The following is a 16,662-nucleotide window of genomic DNA, read 5'->3' as shown; positions in this document are numbered from 1 at the left end:
GCACAGTTCAGTTGCTAACCTTGGTGTTGTGATCGACGACGACAGCATACTGCGATGCGCCGGAAGACTGAGCAACGCTGAACTACCAACTGACCAGAAACTACCGAAGCTGCTACCAACGTATCACGCGTTCACGAAGCATGTCATCAGCGAAGTCCATGGACGGCTTCTGCATGCAGGTGTTCGACACACCCTGGCCCAGACAAGGCAAGAGTTCTGGATCATACGTGGCCGTGCTATCGTTCGCCGTATCCTGGATCAGTGCTCGGTTTGCCGAAGACACGAAGGGCGTCCGTTCAAGTTGCCGTCCATGCCCCCATGGCCCAAGGAACGGATTACCAGAGCACTTCCATTCACGTACGTTGGTCTTGACTACCTCGGACCGCTATTGATCCGCACCGGCACGGAGAAAGGCAAGGTATGGATCAACCTAGTAACCTGCCTAACCACACGAGCTGTACACCTGGACATAGTCTCTGGCCTATCTGCAGCAGCCTTCTTGAACAGCATGAGACGGTTCGCAGCGAGACGAGGCAAGCCAAAGTCTATTGTGTGTGACAACGCACCCCAGTTCAAGTTGGTACGCTCTGTCCTGGACGATCATCTGAAGCTGATTCTTGCCAACCCAGACCTGCTATCGTATCTCTCAACGGAGAATATCGAATGGAGCTTCACAACAGAGTTTGCGCCATGGAAGGGCGGTGTGTACGAGAGGCTGGTGAGCATTGTCAAGAGAGCCTTGAGGAAGAGTCTTGGAAGGTGCCTCCTGACTCTAGACCAGCTCGCAACCCTGACAGCCGAAGTGGAAGGCATGATCAATACGAGGCCGCTCACATATGTTGACGACGACGATGTGTCCTCATTCTTACCCCTGACACCGTCACATTTCCTCTGTGGAGGAAGAACGGCAACCGGTTTTCAGACGGACAGCGACGAGGAGGACGGTCCGGAGACACCAGCAGCCAAGGTCACGAGGATGTGGAAACGGCAACAGATACAACTGGATGTAGCATGGAAGGTGTGGGAAGATGAGTACCTCCCTGCTCTGCGCGAAGCATCAATGAGTCAACACCGACAGTCACGGAGTAGCATCTCTCGGACACCAACAGTCGGAGAAGTGGTCGTAATCCAAGAGACCGGCCAGCCACGTGGAAGTTGGAGACTCGGCAGAGTGGTAGAAATCTTACCTGGAGTCGATGGCCAAGTCAGAGCTGTCAAGCTGAAGACGGCTAAATCGAAGGCAGTGTTGTCGAGACCGATCAGCAAGCTCTATCCGCTCGAGCTGCACGTTGTGGATGACGTCGGAGCAGTGGAGGCTGGTGATATGGAACACCGCCCGGCACCGGCGACGGCTATGGAACAGGCAATGGCGGACGAAGCTGCTCCAACCATGTTCCAGCCTAGGCGGGCAAATCGCAAAGCAGCAGAGAAGGCCCGTGAGCGTATCGCAGAGTGGGTAAGATAACTTTCGTTGTCGGGAATGTCATGAATGTCACCACATCATGAAGACTACTTACGATGTCCAACGACGACTCTGATTACCCAGCTGATGGCACGCGTACATTGTGAATCCGAGTATTCCCAATGTCGCCTCCATCTCATCATATAATTATACTCTCCTGCATGTTTGTCTCTGCTGCTCATCACAAACTACTTAAATCTGAACTTGTTTGCTTCTTCTCTGAATGCACTCGTTGCTAGCTGCCGAGATTTGTTTTCTTGTAGTTGCATCATTGCATTCCGCATGATCCGCGCTTGCATGATGCACGCACGCACGCACACAGATACGGTGGTGGTTTGCAAGTTTGGATTATGGTTGAAGGTGAAGTTTTTAGAAAGGAAACTGTGGTATGAGAATGAGTCTGATGAGTCTGTCTTCCCCTACCGTTCTCGACAGCTGCTGTATTTGTGTCTCTGTGCTGCTGACCCGTACATGCTGCTGCGCTGCTTTGTTGCTGACCCGTACATGCTGCTGCGCTGCTTTGTTGTTGACAAGTGCACCTTTTTGTGCTGAGTACACCACCTTTTGTGCTAACGAGGGCACCAATTTCTGATATCATGTTTTCCTTTTGCCATGTCAGTCGTGAGTTGTCCGACGGTCGTCGTGAGTTGTCAGACGTTCGTTGTCAGAGTCAGTTGTCCGACGTTCGTGGTCAGTTGTCCGACGGTCGTCGTGAGTTGTCAGACGTTCGTTGTCAGAGTCAGTTGTCCGACGTTCGTCGTCAGTTGTCCGACGGTCGTCGTCAGTCGTCAGACATTCGTTGTCAGAGTCAGACGTTCGTTGTCAGTCGTTCGTTGTCAGTGTTGGTTCTTCTTTATGAGTTCCCCAGTGAAATGAAGTAGAAGAAAAGCTCTCTAACAATTTGAACTAGTCCTTTGTTGTGTGGCGTGGCGAGGAGCGTAGAGGCAGTAAGTCCACGATTTCAAACCCGTGACGACATTTGGCGCCCAACTAATCGAACCCACGACCCTGAAGCTCGTCGCTCTCCGGCCGGTGTTTTTCGTTTTCCTCTTCACGTTCTCGCCATGGCTCCGCTTTGCTGCGTCTGTTCAACCCTTTCCTAGATCCTCGGAGCTCCTACTCAGGTGAGCATGCCTTTGTAATTGTCTGCTCTGCGTAATGTGTTGCCGTACCTTGTATTCGATTTCGAATTTTCAAATAATTGTTTTGCGTCGGGTGACTCGGGTCCCGGCAGGAATTCCGTGGAACCTTGTTCTCTTGTGTTCGAGTGTGTACTCGTAGTGTAGTCTTGCTGCTCGTTGGAAGTTCGCCCCGTTGTGTTAGTTGTGTCGCTCTGACTACCCTGTACTGTACTGTTGTTTATGAAAATTTCAAACTTCTGTTCGTGCGCTACTCGTTCGAATCTGGAACTTGTGTTTGCATGTTCGTCGTGCATTCAGCATGGGTAGCTTTGATCTCGTCTTGTGTTGTGCACTTGTGCTTGTCACGGAGTTGCCGTCGGACTGCTCCGATAGTGTGACTGTGTCGCGTGATTTGTTTAGATGTCCACCTGAACGTTCTCGAGGTGCTGCCTCGTATGTAGTCGATCCATTTTGTTTTGTTTCGTGTTTTTACCGTTTTAGTAGTAGTTTCTCCATGTTCTGTGTACATGGTGTAGAGTGTTGTCAGGCTCGGTCATGCACTGTCAACAAAGTAGGAAAGCTGTTGGCTTCCGGTTTGGTGGGAGGTGTGAACTTCATGTAGGATTCTCGTTCTTGATCCAGGTTGAATTTTTTTTGTGAGCGTATGGTTTTGTAATAATTGTGTTTCGGCATGTGGGTTTCTCTAGTTCGCCTGGGTGGGCGTCTGATCATGGTGAGCCACGGTCTGCTTGGTGGTCTGCAGGGATCCTGCGCTTTTTTTGTATCGGTTTGCCTTGCGGGTGTTATGGTTTCCGTGTGTTGCTGGCTGGCCCTTGTGCGTCCCAGTCGGTGCCGGACAGTTTTTTTTTCTTCGGTTTTTCGGTTTTGTGAGCGGATGTACTATAAGTTCCGTGTTATTCAGGTTCGATCCCTGTGGGTTTTCAGGTTCAATCCCTGTGGTTTTTTCAGGTTCAATCCCTGTGGTTTTTTCAGGTTCAATCCCTGTGGGTTTTTTCAGGTTAGAGACCTGTGGTTATTCAGGGTAGCGCCCTGTGGTTTTTCTTCATTGGAAAGGCTTCCTGTCTGAAGCCTTTCCATACTGGTACTCGATGTTCCAGTTTTGTGACACGAGAATGGCACGAGAATTAGTGTACCGCTGAGTGTACCGCTATACACGTGGTCGACACGTAGTCGACACTTTGTTGATACTTTTTTGACACGTGACCCCGTCAACGGTCTGCTTTGTGCCAATGACACTCGGTAAACGCCGATGTCGCGTACGACAAAGACGACTATCCCGTACGCGAAATAGTTGAGAACTGCATGACGTGGACCTGACGGCAAGGACAACTGCGAGGAGGCCCCTTTCCGTACCCCTAGGCCCTGACGGGAAGGAGAACTGCAGAAGTCGAACGAGGAGGCCCCTTTTCCGTACCCCATACTGCAAAGTGCCATTGATGGATACCTTTTGCACCTGGAACGACCCCTTAAACGCTGTCGCGGCGACTATCCCGTACGCGAAATAGTTGAGAACTGCTGACGTGGACCTTTTGCACCTGGAACGGCCCCGTAAACGCTGTCGTGTCGGCGGAGTGAATGTGCAGGGTTCCAAATGAGAAATTCAGGTTCGTGTTACACATGTCAAGATGAGAAAATTCCATCACGTTACTTACCTAGGATAGCGTCCTCCATATTCGTCACTTCCATCCATTTTGGGGAGTCGAGACTTGGCAGCAGTGACTAGGGTGAAAAGAATTGCTGCAAAGACGTCCCCTCTACTAGGCTCTAGGCCTTTGCCTTTGGAGACATCGTCGGCGAACTGAATGCGCAGGGCGAAAAGAATTGCTGCAAAGACGTCCGCTCTAGGCCTTTGGAGACATCGTGGGAACTCCTTCCGGTACTATACAAACTGCTGACGTGGCCGTGGACATGTACATGGAGAGTCATGGTGGGACTTCATGTACATGGATACATGGTGGGAATTCCTTCCGGCACCCCCGTACCGCAAAGCCAACGGTGGGGAAGGAGAAGTGCAGACGTGCAGGAAGACGAACGAGGAGGAACCAGGACGAGCGAGCAATGGCAGGACTAGCTGGACCGTAAGTAATAGCTGAATTGTGCATGACAACTTGACACCCATGCGGCACTCGCCACTTGCCACTGCATATTTCTTGTCCACTAACAATGTCTCTCCTCTGCCCCCTGTGTGTCCACGGCCCTGTTTCTGAATTGGCCCGATGAATCGAATGTCTTCCGCAACTGGAACGGCCCCGTGAACGCTGTCGCGTCGGCGACTGAATGCGCAGGAGGGAAAATATTGCTGCGAAGACGTCTCCTCTAGACGACGGTAAGGCACCCCATTGATATGTTGCCAGTGTGTGCCAGGGTATCGCGTGTACGTATAACTTCTCAAAAAAATTTAATGGTCCACAGTCGTGTCGGAAGGGTACGGTGGGACTGTAGACATGTTACCTTCTAACACGTTATCAGGTGGAGAGTGTCTTGTACTCACGTTATCACTATAAGGTCGAGAGCGTATTGTAGTCACTCTCTCTATTCCTGTACTTCATTACGTCACATCAGGTGTACGTATAACTTTTCCAAAAAATTTAATGGTTCACGTCTTCAGATAGAGAGCGTATTGCACCCACTGTCTAGTCTCTGTAGTGCATTGAGATTTTGTTGATCGAACATGAAATGGATACAAAGACAAAGCCAGGCCAAGTACATGGCGAGATGTCGCCAGAAGAACGTCTTCAGGTAGAGAGCGTATTGCACCCACTGTCTAGTCGATTTTGTGGATCGCACATGAAATGGATACACAGACAAAGCAGGCCAAGTACATGAGAGAGTGGACGATGTGCAGATCGACACGGTCTGCGGGTACTTCATTAAAGTTACCCGTGACATAACTAGGATAAAAGTTAATCACTGCAAAAACATTGCCAAGTATGTGAGCACTTTGGACTTGACAGAAGAGTGCACGGGCGACGTTGACAAAACATACAGCGGTGACTGTCACTATCATGACAGCAGGGCACATCGCACGCAGCATCGCAGATCGTGTCGAATTGCGCATCATAATATTGCAAAATTGCTCCTGTGCATGCAAGTGGATTTCATTGCACTTCTCAGTTTGGGAAATGCTCGATTATGACAATTCTCCGTGTGAGTGCACTAGCCCTGAACAGACATGTAGGTGAACCGTTTGCGGTGTCTCATAGCCTACCTCACGACCTTCTGCTTTCTTTCTTCATCACTTGTATCTTGCAGGTATATCATCCTGTGACGACCACATTGAAGTCTGAATTTGAAGTGTGAAGATGCTTCAGCAACCACATCGTACTTTTCCATTGCTTTCATTGTGCTTCTACTGTGCATGTGTGTAACTTGTGGGGTAAACATGTGATGACATTGTATGCTGGCGACACGGTCAGATGTTCATGCGTCTAACGTACACCTGCATGTTATGCATTGAAAAGGGTTTGCCACTTGCGATCCTGGGACGAGTATCAGGTCCGCTTTGTCCTGTGTGGGCTGTATCAGATTGCTGTTCACTTCTCTATCTGTTGGATATGTGACTTTCTGCAAGTTTCTGGTGTATGATGGCCACGTCCTTGCTTGTCACTTTGTATGATATTACATTCTGTATTCGCTGCTTCCATGGCATGGTCTGCAAACTGCAATCCTTGGGCAAATGTCATGTTTGCTATGTTGTGCTTTGGCCGTCAGCTTGTCTACACGCTGTAGTTGAATTATTTTTGTTTCACAACTGACTTCCTCAAGTACGGTGGTCACTGCTTTGCATGGCATTATACATGAAGAATTTCCTGTTTGTGCCGTGTGCATGTGCGTATGTGTGCTTGGCCACGTGTGTGTGCCGTGTGCATACACATGTTTGTGTATCTGTGTGCGGGGTAGCGAGGCGGGGAGGGCTGGTATGTATCAGTGTGTTATTGCAGTCGCATGGCTACATACAGTACATCGCGCGCGTGGTCATCATGTTTACCTTCGGGGTTGGGGTGGGGAGGGAACGGAAAAAGAGCTGAAATTATCCATATAAAAATCGCTCTGTGAGCGGTTCTGAAAAACCTTTACTGGTACTGCCCCGTCGTAAAAGTAAGAAATTAGAACTGGCCCATTGTCCCCCCAAACGCGAACTGATCCACCTAAATCGCGAATGACGGGACCCGAACGCACCAGTAGCACGAGGTTCCTACCTGTGGATGCAGATGGGGACGTTGGTCCGGACCATAGGCCATGTACTGTACTAGCGGTAGGCTTACCTATCAAAATAATAAATTCTACTACTACTACTGGTGTTTAATACCCTATGATAATTGCCGTGATCCTGTGCCCTCCCGACCTCGTGCTACTGGTGCGTTCGGGTCCCGTCATTCGCGATTTAGGTGGATCAGTTCGCGTTTGGGGGGACAATGGGCCAGTTCTAATTTCTTACTTTTACGACGGGGCAGTACCAGTAAAGGTTTTTCAGAACCGCTCACAGAGCGATTTTTATATGGATAATTATCTTTTGCGTATTGGTAACCGATTTGTTTGTGTGTCCTCAATGGTGTCCTCACTGATTAATTGCTCCTGTTTCAGTCGACGTGTTCTTCCTGGCTGTTCTTCCCTTCCTTCGTGTGCTTTTCTGATTTTTGGTGATGGCTGAGATGTTTGCGTCAGTCCTTCTCTCTTTCTGTGTGTGTCCTGTGATTCTCGGAGTTTCTGTAGCGCCATCGGTTTTCGGACAGCCGGCCAGTGTGCGTCCTGCTGCCCCAGTCTTCTCGGTCGGTGCGTACTGTCGGTCTCGCCGCTCCTGGAAGCGTTGCTGGGTCCGTCGGCATAACCTGTTTTCTCATGCATTTGTACTTTTGTTTTGTCATGACTGGTGGATGGGTGGCGTACTAGGTTGATGCTGTTCTAAGAATAAAAAGATCCAAAGGGACAAACACAGGTCGAACAGCTCGCCAGCCGGGGTCCTTTGCAAAATCTGTTGCTTGCAGGTTCCGTTGATTGGTGCACAGTTTTGCGGGGCTCCCGACTGGTGTTAACCCTCCTGGCCTACTCGTCATGCGTTCAACAGTTGTGGCCCACCTCTTTTGTGTTTTATTGTCGCCTGTTTATGTTGCTTCATATTCATTTCCCCTGTCTTTCTGTCTTCTTCTCCGGTCTGTCTTCTTCCGTTTTTTATACACTTCACTTTTGCTTCCATCCACAGGAGTGGATGTCTTTTTTTGGTAGGGGATAGTGTTGTACCTGCGCCTGCACGTGTTATCTCTTCGTCGTAGCTGCTGCTGTATTTGTGTCTCTGTGTGTACATGTGGCTGCACGTGTCGTCTCTTCGTCGTAGCTGCTGCTGTATTTGTGTCTCTGTGCTGCTGACCCGTACATGCTGCTGCGCTGCTTTGTTGCTGACCCGTACAAGCTGCTGCGCTGCTTTGTTGTTGACAAGTGCACCTTTTTGTGCTGAGTACACCACCTTTTGTGCTGACGAGGGCACCAATTTCTGATATCATGTTTTCCTTTTGCCATGTCAGTCGTGAGTTGTCAGACGTTCGTTGTCAGAGACAGCTGTCCGACGTTCGTGGTCAGTTGTCCGACGGTCGTCGTCAGTCGTCAGACATTCGTTGTCAGAGTCAGACGTTCGTTGTCAGTCGTTCGGTGTCAGTGTTGGTTCTTCTTTATGAGTTTCCCAGTCGCCTACTGAAATGAAGTAGAAGAAAAGCTCTCTAACAATTTGTACTGGCTCTCTGTTGTGTGGCGTGGCGAGGAGCGTAGAGGCAGTGCGTTCACGGTTTTCAAACCCGTGACGACAATAGCATGACAGCATGATAGCATGATATGCTTCGGGCTAAGTTATAGGGCGACACCAAGTCAGTACAAAACCTATCAGGGGTGGATCCAGAGATCTCTACAGGGGGGTCCAGGTTAGCCAAAACCGAATAGCTGATAGATGTGTGTGTATATGCATAATGATTTCCAGTAGTACATTTACAAAATTTAGGGGATTCCGCAGACTCCCCCCCCCCCCTGGACCCCCCCCCCCCCTGGATCCCCCCCCCCCCCTGGATCCGCCCCTGGCTATATGAGTATCCACCTGAAAGTCAGTTGGTACTGGTCAGCATATGTATGAGTACATGTAATGAATGGTATGTTAGCATTGTGTCATCTCAGCAACACAGGCAGTAGGGTGTGTACATGACCTGTAATGCTGAGTATCTGCATGGTGTTCACTATCCTGCATGGACAATTGCATACCACCGCACTGAAAGCACTGAAAGCACCGCAGCACTGCTCCGTTCTCGTGTAAGGCCTGAGTATTGAGGCGTGCCATATATATATATCAGGTGTAATTTATGTTTTGACATACAATCGTTAGCAAAACCATACCTTGATAGGAAACAAACATTGTATTGATTGCAGGTAGTTGTCACCGACATACAGCTCAATGAGAGATCTCTGATCCTGCAGCATAGACACAAGGAAAGACAGCGAGAAGTTGAGAATGACGATAACTAGTTAGAACAGTCAAATGAGGGTGATACGCACATGCTGCACATACCGACATGCACGTAGGCAAAACACACACACACACACACACACACACACACACACACACACACATACACACACACACACAATCTCGCTCATATACGCACCCACCCAAAACTCGCACCCACCCACAAACTCGCACTCACCCACTCGCACACTCGGGCACGTCAACTTGCACTCTCCTGTACTCTGAGTAAAGCACACCTGAGACACAGTCTTAAAATTAAACTCGCTTCACATTCCAATCATGACACATCTCCAGAAAAGAACACACACACACGAGCCACAGCGGCATGCAGTGCAGCGAGTGTGTTGTGAATCACATCACATCACACCCGGCATCGCTAAGCAGGGTGAGCACATTCACCATAAGTTATTCATCGGCACTTACATACCATCATTCTTGTCCCTTTCACTAACTTACCTTCAGGGCACTCAAGGATGTCAGGCTGTTGCTAGCAATAGACAGCACTCTCAAACACACCAATTTGTCTATATTGCAGCCATCCAGCGACATGATGCAGTTCTTGCTGAGCGACAAATGTTTTAGCTTGCTGAGTGACGTCACGTCTGAACAGCAGAATAAAACGCAAAACAGGTTGGGTTGGGATTCCAGTACCCAGGTAAGGGCTATTGTACCCCGGTAGGGCTTGTGTACCCTGGCAGGACTATTGTACCCTGCATTTTGCATCCAAGAGTGGGGGGGGGGGGCAGTTCATCTCTGACTCCCACATGATATAGTGCAATAGAGAGACTGATCCTGTTTCCCAGACCAGGACCGTTGGCTCAACTATCTTTATCCCCAGACTGCAGCACTGCACTGTTATGTCTCTGATGTCATATTCTCTTATCATGATATGTATAGAACGCGCATGTGTTGAAGGAGGTAGAGTGTATGATGGGCGTGGATGATGGACGTCTTTCCGGATAATAGATACTAGTATTGGAACTGATAACTACTGTGTGCTCTGCAACTTCGAGTTGCACCCTGCTAGTTCTCTTACCGTATAATCTGTCAATGCAGTTATCATTCAGGATCAGCTCCTCCAGATTACTGCACTGCTCAATGCCCTGCACCAAGGAGCAAACCATAATGAGAATTGTGATGCCATATCCAATGTTGTGCCCGGGTTGTATGCTAATAGACAAAAATGAATACCAACAAGGTACAACCGTAATGACATGTATGGAATGCGGCTAGCTGAGTCCTGGCTAGCTGCCATCAAATTGGGAAGAAAAAAAAGGTCAGCCTGGAGAACCCGGGTATCGATCCCGGTACCTCTCGCATGCTAAGCGAGCGCTCTACCATGTGAGCTAGTCCCCCTGCACACTGAGCAGTGGCTCATTCACATACACATTCCAGCCACACTACTCCAGCCTGTCCTGTACCCTGGTGATAGCTAGTCTTCAAGGTCAATACACTCGGACTCACTTCCATGTAACACAGCTACATGTACAGTCGGTATGGCCTATAAGTAGGGATGTCAGCGCGGACACTGCGCAGGGCTTTGCGCATTCAATGATGTCATCGATTTTTCAACGCGGCGTTGGCAGACTGAAAGAAAATGGCGATCGCCAAAAACCGGCTCAGTGAGTCGGTATTTGACGACTCCCCGATGCAGCTCGACCTAGATTTTGAAGTTTGGAACATTTTTAGAGAGAAAGAGAGGGAGAGAGAGAGAAAGAGAGCTAGAGGGCTAGAAAGAAAGAGTACTCAAGCTAATGCTTCAGTAGAGTCACTAGAAGTTCTGGGCACACTGATAGGCTAATATCATCTGACGATTTCCACAGCTTGTGCCGCTTGTTGCAGAGCATAAGTGAAAATGCGCCGCCAGAAGATCGGCGATCGTGAAGTCGGCTTTGGGTAGATTTGGCTTTCGCCATCCCGAGGAGCCGCTCCTGTTGCCTGTGAGAACCAAACCACGTCTCCACACGACTACTCGAACAAAACCCTGTCCACACCTGACAATCGATGTCTCTGGAACAACGGCCCATATGCACGGCGATATGTCAGAAATGCAGAAATAATATTCACAAGAACGAACACCGTCACGTGGAGCATGAACGCTTCGGTCAAATTTCCTGCAAACTCTCAACATCCAACATCAAGTATTTCTGCCGGGTTTACCATTGAATCCAGAGCTTTTCCCCGGTTAAATCCAGAGATTTTCAACTCGGAGATCGTGGCAACGATCGGCATGGTCGCCATTTTCCGCTCTGAAAGAACCCTGTCGTTTGGAACGAAAACGGCTTCGCGCCTTCCAACGAAAGCTACAAATCGATTCCAGAGCACATGGGCGGCCAACATACCAAACAAGATCCCATTCTGGTAAGCAGGTAGCCTGTAACCACCATCTCCTTGCAAGGAAATTTCAGCCATTTCTCCTTCGTTCAATGTCTCAATTTTCTGCAAAAAATAGCCAGTGTTTGGCAAAAATTCTGCATGCCACTTCTGATGCGCGTTTGGCTGCATGCGCGAACTGCATGCGCAGTGCACGCGCTGAGATCCCTACTATAAGGTTGGCGGCTATAGTAATATACCGGATATAGTGATCAATTTCTCAAATTCATTTTCATTTGCCATAACTAAGTATACACAGTTATCGCGTATAGTAATAAGTATAGATTATAGACCGGTTAGGAGGTCTATACAGGATATATAGACCGAGTAAAAGACCGAGGTCCCCCGAGGTCTTTTACGAGGTCTATATATCCTGTATAGACCAACTATGAGGTCTATAATCTATTTATCGTGTTCTCCACGCAATAGTTTCTCTTCATATACGACATATCCTTGTAATTCTAGTATTATACTATAGCCTATACCGCATTGTACTGCATTGAAAGTCAAGATCATTGTTTAAACTAGGTTCAGCATCGGTAGCACAGTGGCTGGGTGGTAAGGAAGAGTGACTGAGATTCACAAGGTTGTGGGTTCAAATCCCATCTTGTGTATTTCTGCTTTCTTCAAAAATTTCTTTTTCTAAGTTGGAGAGAAAATTTCTAAGTCCAAGAAGTTCTAAGGAGTCAAATATAAGTAGTCAAATATATCGTGTATTTGACTAAGCAGTCAAATACGCGATATATTTGACCGCTTAGGTATCAGGGAAATTAGTGGGGTCAAATACTAAGAAGGCGATAATCGTCTATAGTAATAATATTGCCTATAGTGATCAAATTCTTATTTCAAAAGACCTTTATTACATTATGTTTGCATTGGTTATAGTGATTGATGTAAAATCAAATGATGTCAGAGGAGAACAGGGTGTTACTTCTTCGTGAAGAACTTGTCCAGTGAGTGTTGTTTGGTGAGTTTAGCTCGTACAAGTTGCCAAAATATGCCTCCATCGTGAGGAAATGCTGATTTTGTGTGTCAGGAGCTACAGCCAGCTACATGACATTGCACATGTATGTAGTGCGTATGTGCACGGCGCGCTGAGTCGTTTGACACCCCACTTGCATACATTGCATGCAGTATCGGTCATAGTAATATATCGCCTATAGTGATAAAATGCTCAAAATCAAACACCAACGCTATAGGCGATAGTGTGACTGTATTACCGTACTGGCAATATATGTTGCCGCGTAACGCGTAACGCAGGGGGGTGCGGCGTAACGCGCGACTAGGCTAGTGCGACAAATTTTCGTTGAGTTCGTAACGCGCGTCCGGCGGGGTGCGGCGATCTTTTCATTGCAGTTTGCACTGCAAAAAAAGGCTGAAAACTGTGAAAGCACGTGTACCGCGTGGTGAAAAGTAGTTTTTGGAGGAAGCGCTCTTCCCCTATGTCACTTTCCTTTTGATGATCTTTTTGTGAACAGATCACTCTGATAGTTAAAATATACAGTCTTCTATTGATATCGTTGTCGCCCTTTGCCGTCGGGTTTGTAACAGTTGGATAGCAACTGAATTTCTGTGCCTTCAATGTGGATGAAAAGAAAAAATGATGCGGCAAAAGCAAAAAAATGATGCGGCAATAGCAAAAAAGTGATGCGGCAATAGCAAAAAAAGGACTGCGGCAATATAGAAACCTGTGTAACAGCTCCTGTGCGACTTTGCATGTAACGCCCTGCGTGCGGCAAACATGTGCCAATGTAACGCTTCATGGCCTCACTGCGGCAACATATATTGCCAGTACGGTATAGACCTTCTGCAGCCAGCCGTAACAACCATCTATACGCATAAAGATGCTGTGCTGATCATGCCTAAGGGTAATGCAAGTACAACTGGCTATACATACACACACTCACACACCATGTACCACACTCACGCACGCACCATGTACACACACACACACACACACACACACACCATGTACACACACACACACACACACACACCATGTACACACACACACACACACACACACACACACACACACACACACACACACACACACACACACACACACACACACACACACGCACGCACGCACGCACGCACACACACACATACACACACACACACGCACACGCACACACACACACACACACACACACACACACACACAAACCTCCATGCTGTAGATGTAGTTGCTGGACGCTGACAGCCACTTCAGGTTTTCCAGCTTGCCAAAACGTGACAAGTCCGCAAGTTTCTGGCCATCAACGCATACAGCTGTCACCTTCAGAACCGCAGACCAACCAAGAATTAAATGTAGCACGGGAAAAGAAATTGTCAAAACACTTATTGAGATCAGACACAAAGAAGCAGCCAGCATGTAGGTCTCGAAACCCAAAACTGCAAGTTCATGAATGCTTCGTTCACACAGAACACTTGGGTATACATTGCATCAATGCTATATGCCCTCGCAGTTCAACTCTGGTTTAATCGCATGGAATAACCAGTCACATATTTCCGGACCACAGTTCCCTCTCCAGCTCTGAATGAAGGTCAGGGCTAAATTAGTACTCTTGCCTCATTTGTTATACTGTAGTTCTCGTAAAAAAAACAACATGCAACACACACGGAATGTGAGAAATAGGCCGTGGCCTTGGTAAGTCACCCTGCATGCACCCTTAACCCATTCCCTACCCCACCACACCTCACAACAGGAAAACAAAACAGGTGTTCTCTCTTCTACATACCCGAGTAAAGTCGATGTCAACCCCACTCCCCATCAGTTTCTGCAGGCTAGCTTGCTGTCTGACAAGCAGGGATGACGTGGACCTGAGGCTAAGCGCAGACGGTGCTGATTGTACTGTGGAGCACAATGCAGGATTGATAGTGGTGGCCGTAGAGTCTGGGAACACCTGCATAATTATGTGTGTATGTACGTTGGAGATGAAAAACGGCAAGAAACAGCAAACTATAGTAACTAGCTTGTTAAAGAGTTGGATTAACACAACAACTAGCATGACCATTTCCGTGATGAAATACTAATAGCTCGTCTTGAATTGCCAGCACACCACCCGTCATACCACTCCTCACACCACCCATCTTACCACTCCTCACACCACCACCCATCAGCACAACTACAGTAGATGAGAGCAGACTCTTTCCTGGCAAGATTGTACTGTGATGTTATGACTGTAATCTCTATGTTACTTCACCATAGCATAGCTACAGGCATTGCTGCCTTCTTGCTGTGGATTATGAATGATGCCACAGCTCCTAGGCTATGCTGTGATGTTCTTTTTTTACGTCACGGCAGAGGTACAGTGTACCAACATTATCCAGCACCACGTCAAGTCTCCTATGCTGTACTATGGCAGTTGATCCTTCATGACATCAAACATGTCAGTTCATGATGTCATAAAAAAATGAGGCTTCATCGCCTTTAAATTGAGATATGGCTTATCGGTGGCATTTGTCTCTTACATGCGCTACTATTTGGATACTCAGTTTGGTTTCAACATGCGCCACCCGAACACAACACATTTCAGTCTGCATATCAACGATGACATGATCCACCAGCTAGAATGCACACACCGAAGAGGCAGAGAAGATTGCCTGTGCTGCCTTTTTCTCCTCCTCAAGAAGGTCCTTGCCGTCTACACTGTTCAGGCGTCCCAGTCTACCAGCTGCCCATAGCCGCAATAGATCTGACCCCTGCAATGCCAGTAAGAACAAGGACGCGCACACAGATTGGCAGTTTCCACAGAACAGGTACAGCAATGCATTGGCTCTTCTGTAGTGCTGCAGGCACTGGTCACAAGACTGATATAATTGTAACAAGATGTTGAGCATTCCAAGCTGCAGAACTTATCAAAGTGCCTCTTCACAACCTCAAAACTTAGCAAGGTGACCAATCATAACCCCTCAACTTCTCAAGGTGACCAATCACTACCCCTACTCATATCAAGGTGACCAATTACAACCTCTACTTCGATGAGAATAACGCCTTACTTGCTGCCAGTCATTGTAGCGCAAATCTAGGAACTTGATTCCAGGGCAAGAATGCCTAACCCAATGGATCACAACTTTCCAGTTGACTAGTTGGTTTCCCTTCAGGCTCAGTGTCGTCAGGGAAGGCATTATCTGATAGAACCCAAACCAGACACACAGATAGCATGAGAGAGGAGAGAGAGGGGGGGGGCACAGGGACAGAGAGACAGGGGGATAGAGGGACAGGGAGACAGAGGCACAGAGAGACAGAGGGATAGAGGGCCAGAGGGCCAGAGGGCCAGAAAGACAGAGACACAGGGGGATAGAGGTACAGAGAGACAGCGAGACAGGGGATTGCGGGGCAGAGAGACAGAGGGACAGAGAGACAGAGGGACAGAGAGACAGAGGGACAGAGAGACAGAGGAGCAATGAGAGAAGAGGAATATCGCCTAACATAAATGCAGAGTGTACAAAAAGCGGCTCAGGTGTTGGCACTATAGTCTGTTTCAAAAAGATTTACAATCAGGTTTGGGTCTTAACCCTTTACCGTTTGTACGTACAAATTTCGACCGCTCGCGGTCGATGACTTCTATGCGCACAGCGCTGGACTGGTTCACCGCAGAGAGCTGGGATTTTCCCTACTGGTAGCCAAGATGTACGCGCAGAGGGTGCCGACAATTTTTTTGTGTGATGCAATATAAAAAATCGCGAAAATCGCGACTTGAAAAATGCGCTTGGGGAAAAGTGCGTACCCTGCGACTTTTGGTACTGCCTGCAGATTATTTCGACTTTGCTTGAGCTGGCCTCACAACTGTCTGCCCTGCTGTGCAAGCCATGGACGCGGAGCAAGCTCTTTCGCTTCTGGAGACCCTTCCTGACGACTCTGTCGCTGCCTCATCCAGCGAAGATGAGTTTGTGGAGCCAGACAATCCTGTTGAAAATATTTACTCTGACAACGACCGCGACGATGACATGGCGAGTGAAAGCAGCGCCAGTAAGAGTGCCATGGATGTCACAGACGACGACAGTGTCGCTGAGATGAGTGCCACTAATGGTGGAAGGGGACGTGGCAGAGAGAGAGAGGATTCGGCCTTGGAATAGGCCGTCGTCACGGTAGAGGTCGTTGTGTACAGGTACTATGTATAGCCAGCGGTGCAATCTGCACTAGTCGATATTTGCAATACTTGGGACAATGCTGA

General features: G+C 48.2%; 1 protein-coding gene and 1 non-coding gene across 2 annotated transcripts in view; both read right to left on the bottom strand.

Moving 5' to 3' along the window:
• The window catches only part of LOC135814161 (leucine-rich repeat-containing protein 9-like), an 86,481-nt gene that overhangs the window by 32,478 nt on the left and 37,341 nt on the right, over positions 1 to 16,662 (bottom strand). Inside the window, exons 24-30 of the mRNA XM_065327238.1 lie at positions 15,485 to 15,616; positions 15,068 to 15,187; positions 14,224 to 14,388; positions 13,650 to 13,760; positions 10,143 to 10,209; positions 9,563 to 9,708; positions 8,977 to 9,051 (exon numbers count right to left, since the gene is read on the bottom strand). Of these exons, the coding sequence (XP_065183310.1) occupies positions 8,977 to 9,051; positions 9,563 to 9,708; positions 10,143 to 10,209; positions 13,650 to 13,760; positions 14,224 to 14,388; positions 15,068 to 15,187; positions 15,485 to 15,616 (816 nt within the window). The remainder of the gene's footprint in view (positions 1 to 8,976; positions 9,052 to 9,562; positions 9,709 to 10,142; positions 10,210 to 13,649; positions 13,761 to 14,223; positions 14,389 to 15,067; positions 15,188 to 15,484; positions 15,617 to 16,662) is intronic.
• Trnaa-agc (transfer RNA alanine (anticodon AGC)) lies at positions 10,390 to 10,462 on the bottom strand. The gene has a single exon. It is a non-coding gene; the product is annotated as a tRNA-Ala (tRNA).

Source organism: Sycon ciliatum, chromosome 4 (genome assembly GCF_964019385.1).
Source record: "Sycon ciliatum chromosome 4, ocSycCili1.1, whole genome shotgun sequence".
Taxonomy (NCBI): Eukaryota; Metazoa; Porifera; class Calcarea; order Leucosolenida; family Sycettidae; genus Sycon; species Sycon ciliatum.
The sequence above is the reverse complement of the archived record's forward strand: the minus strand, read 5'-3'. Positions and strand labels throughout refer to the sequence as shown.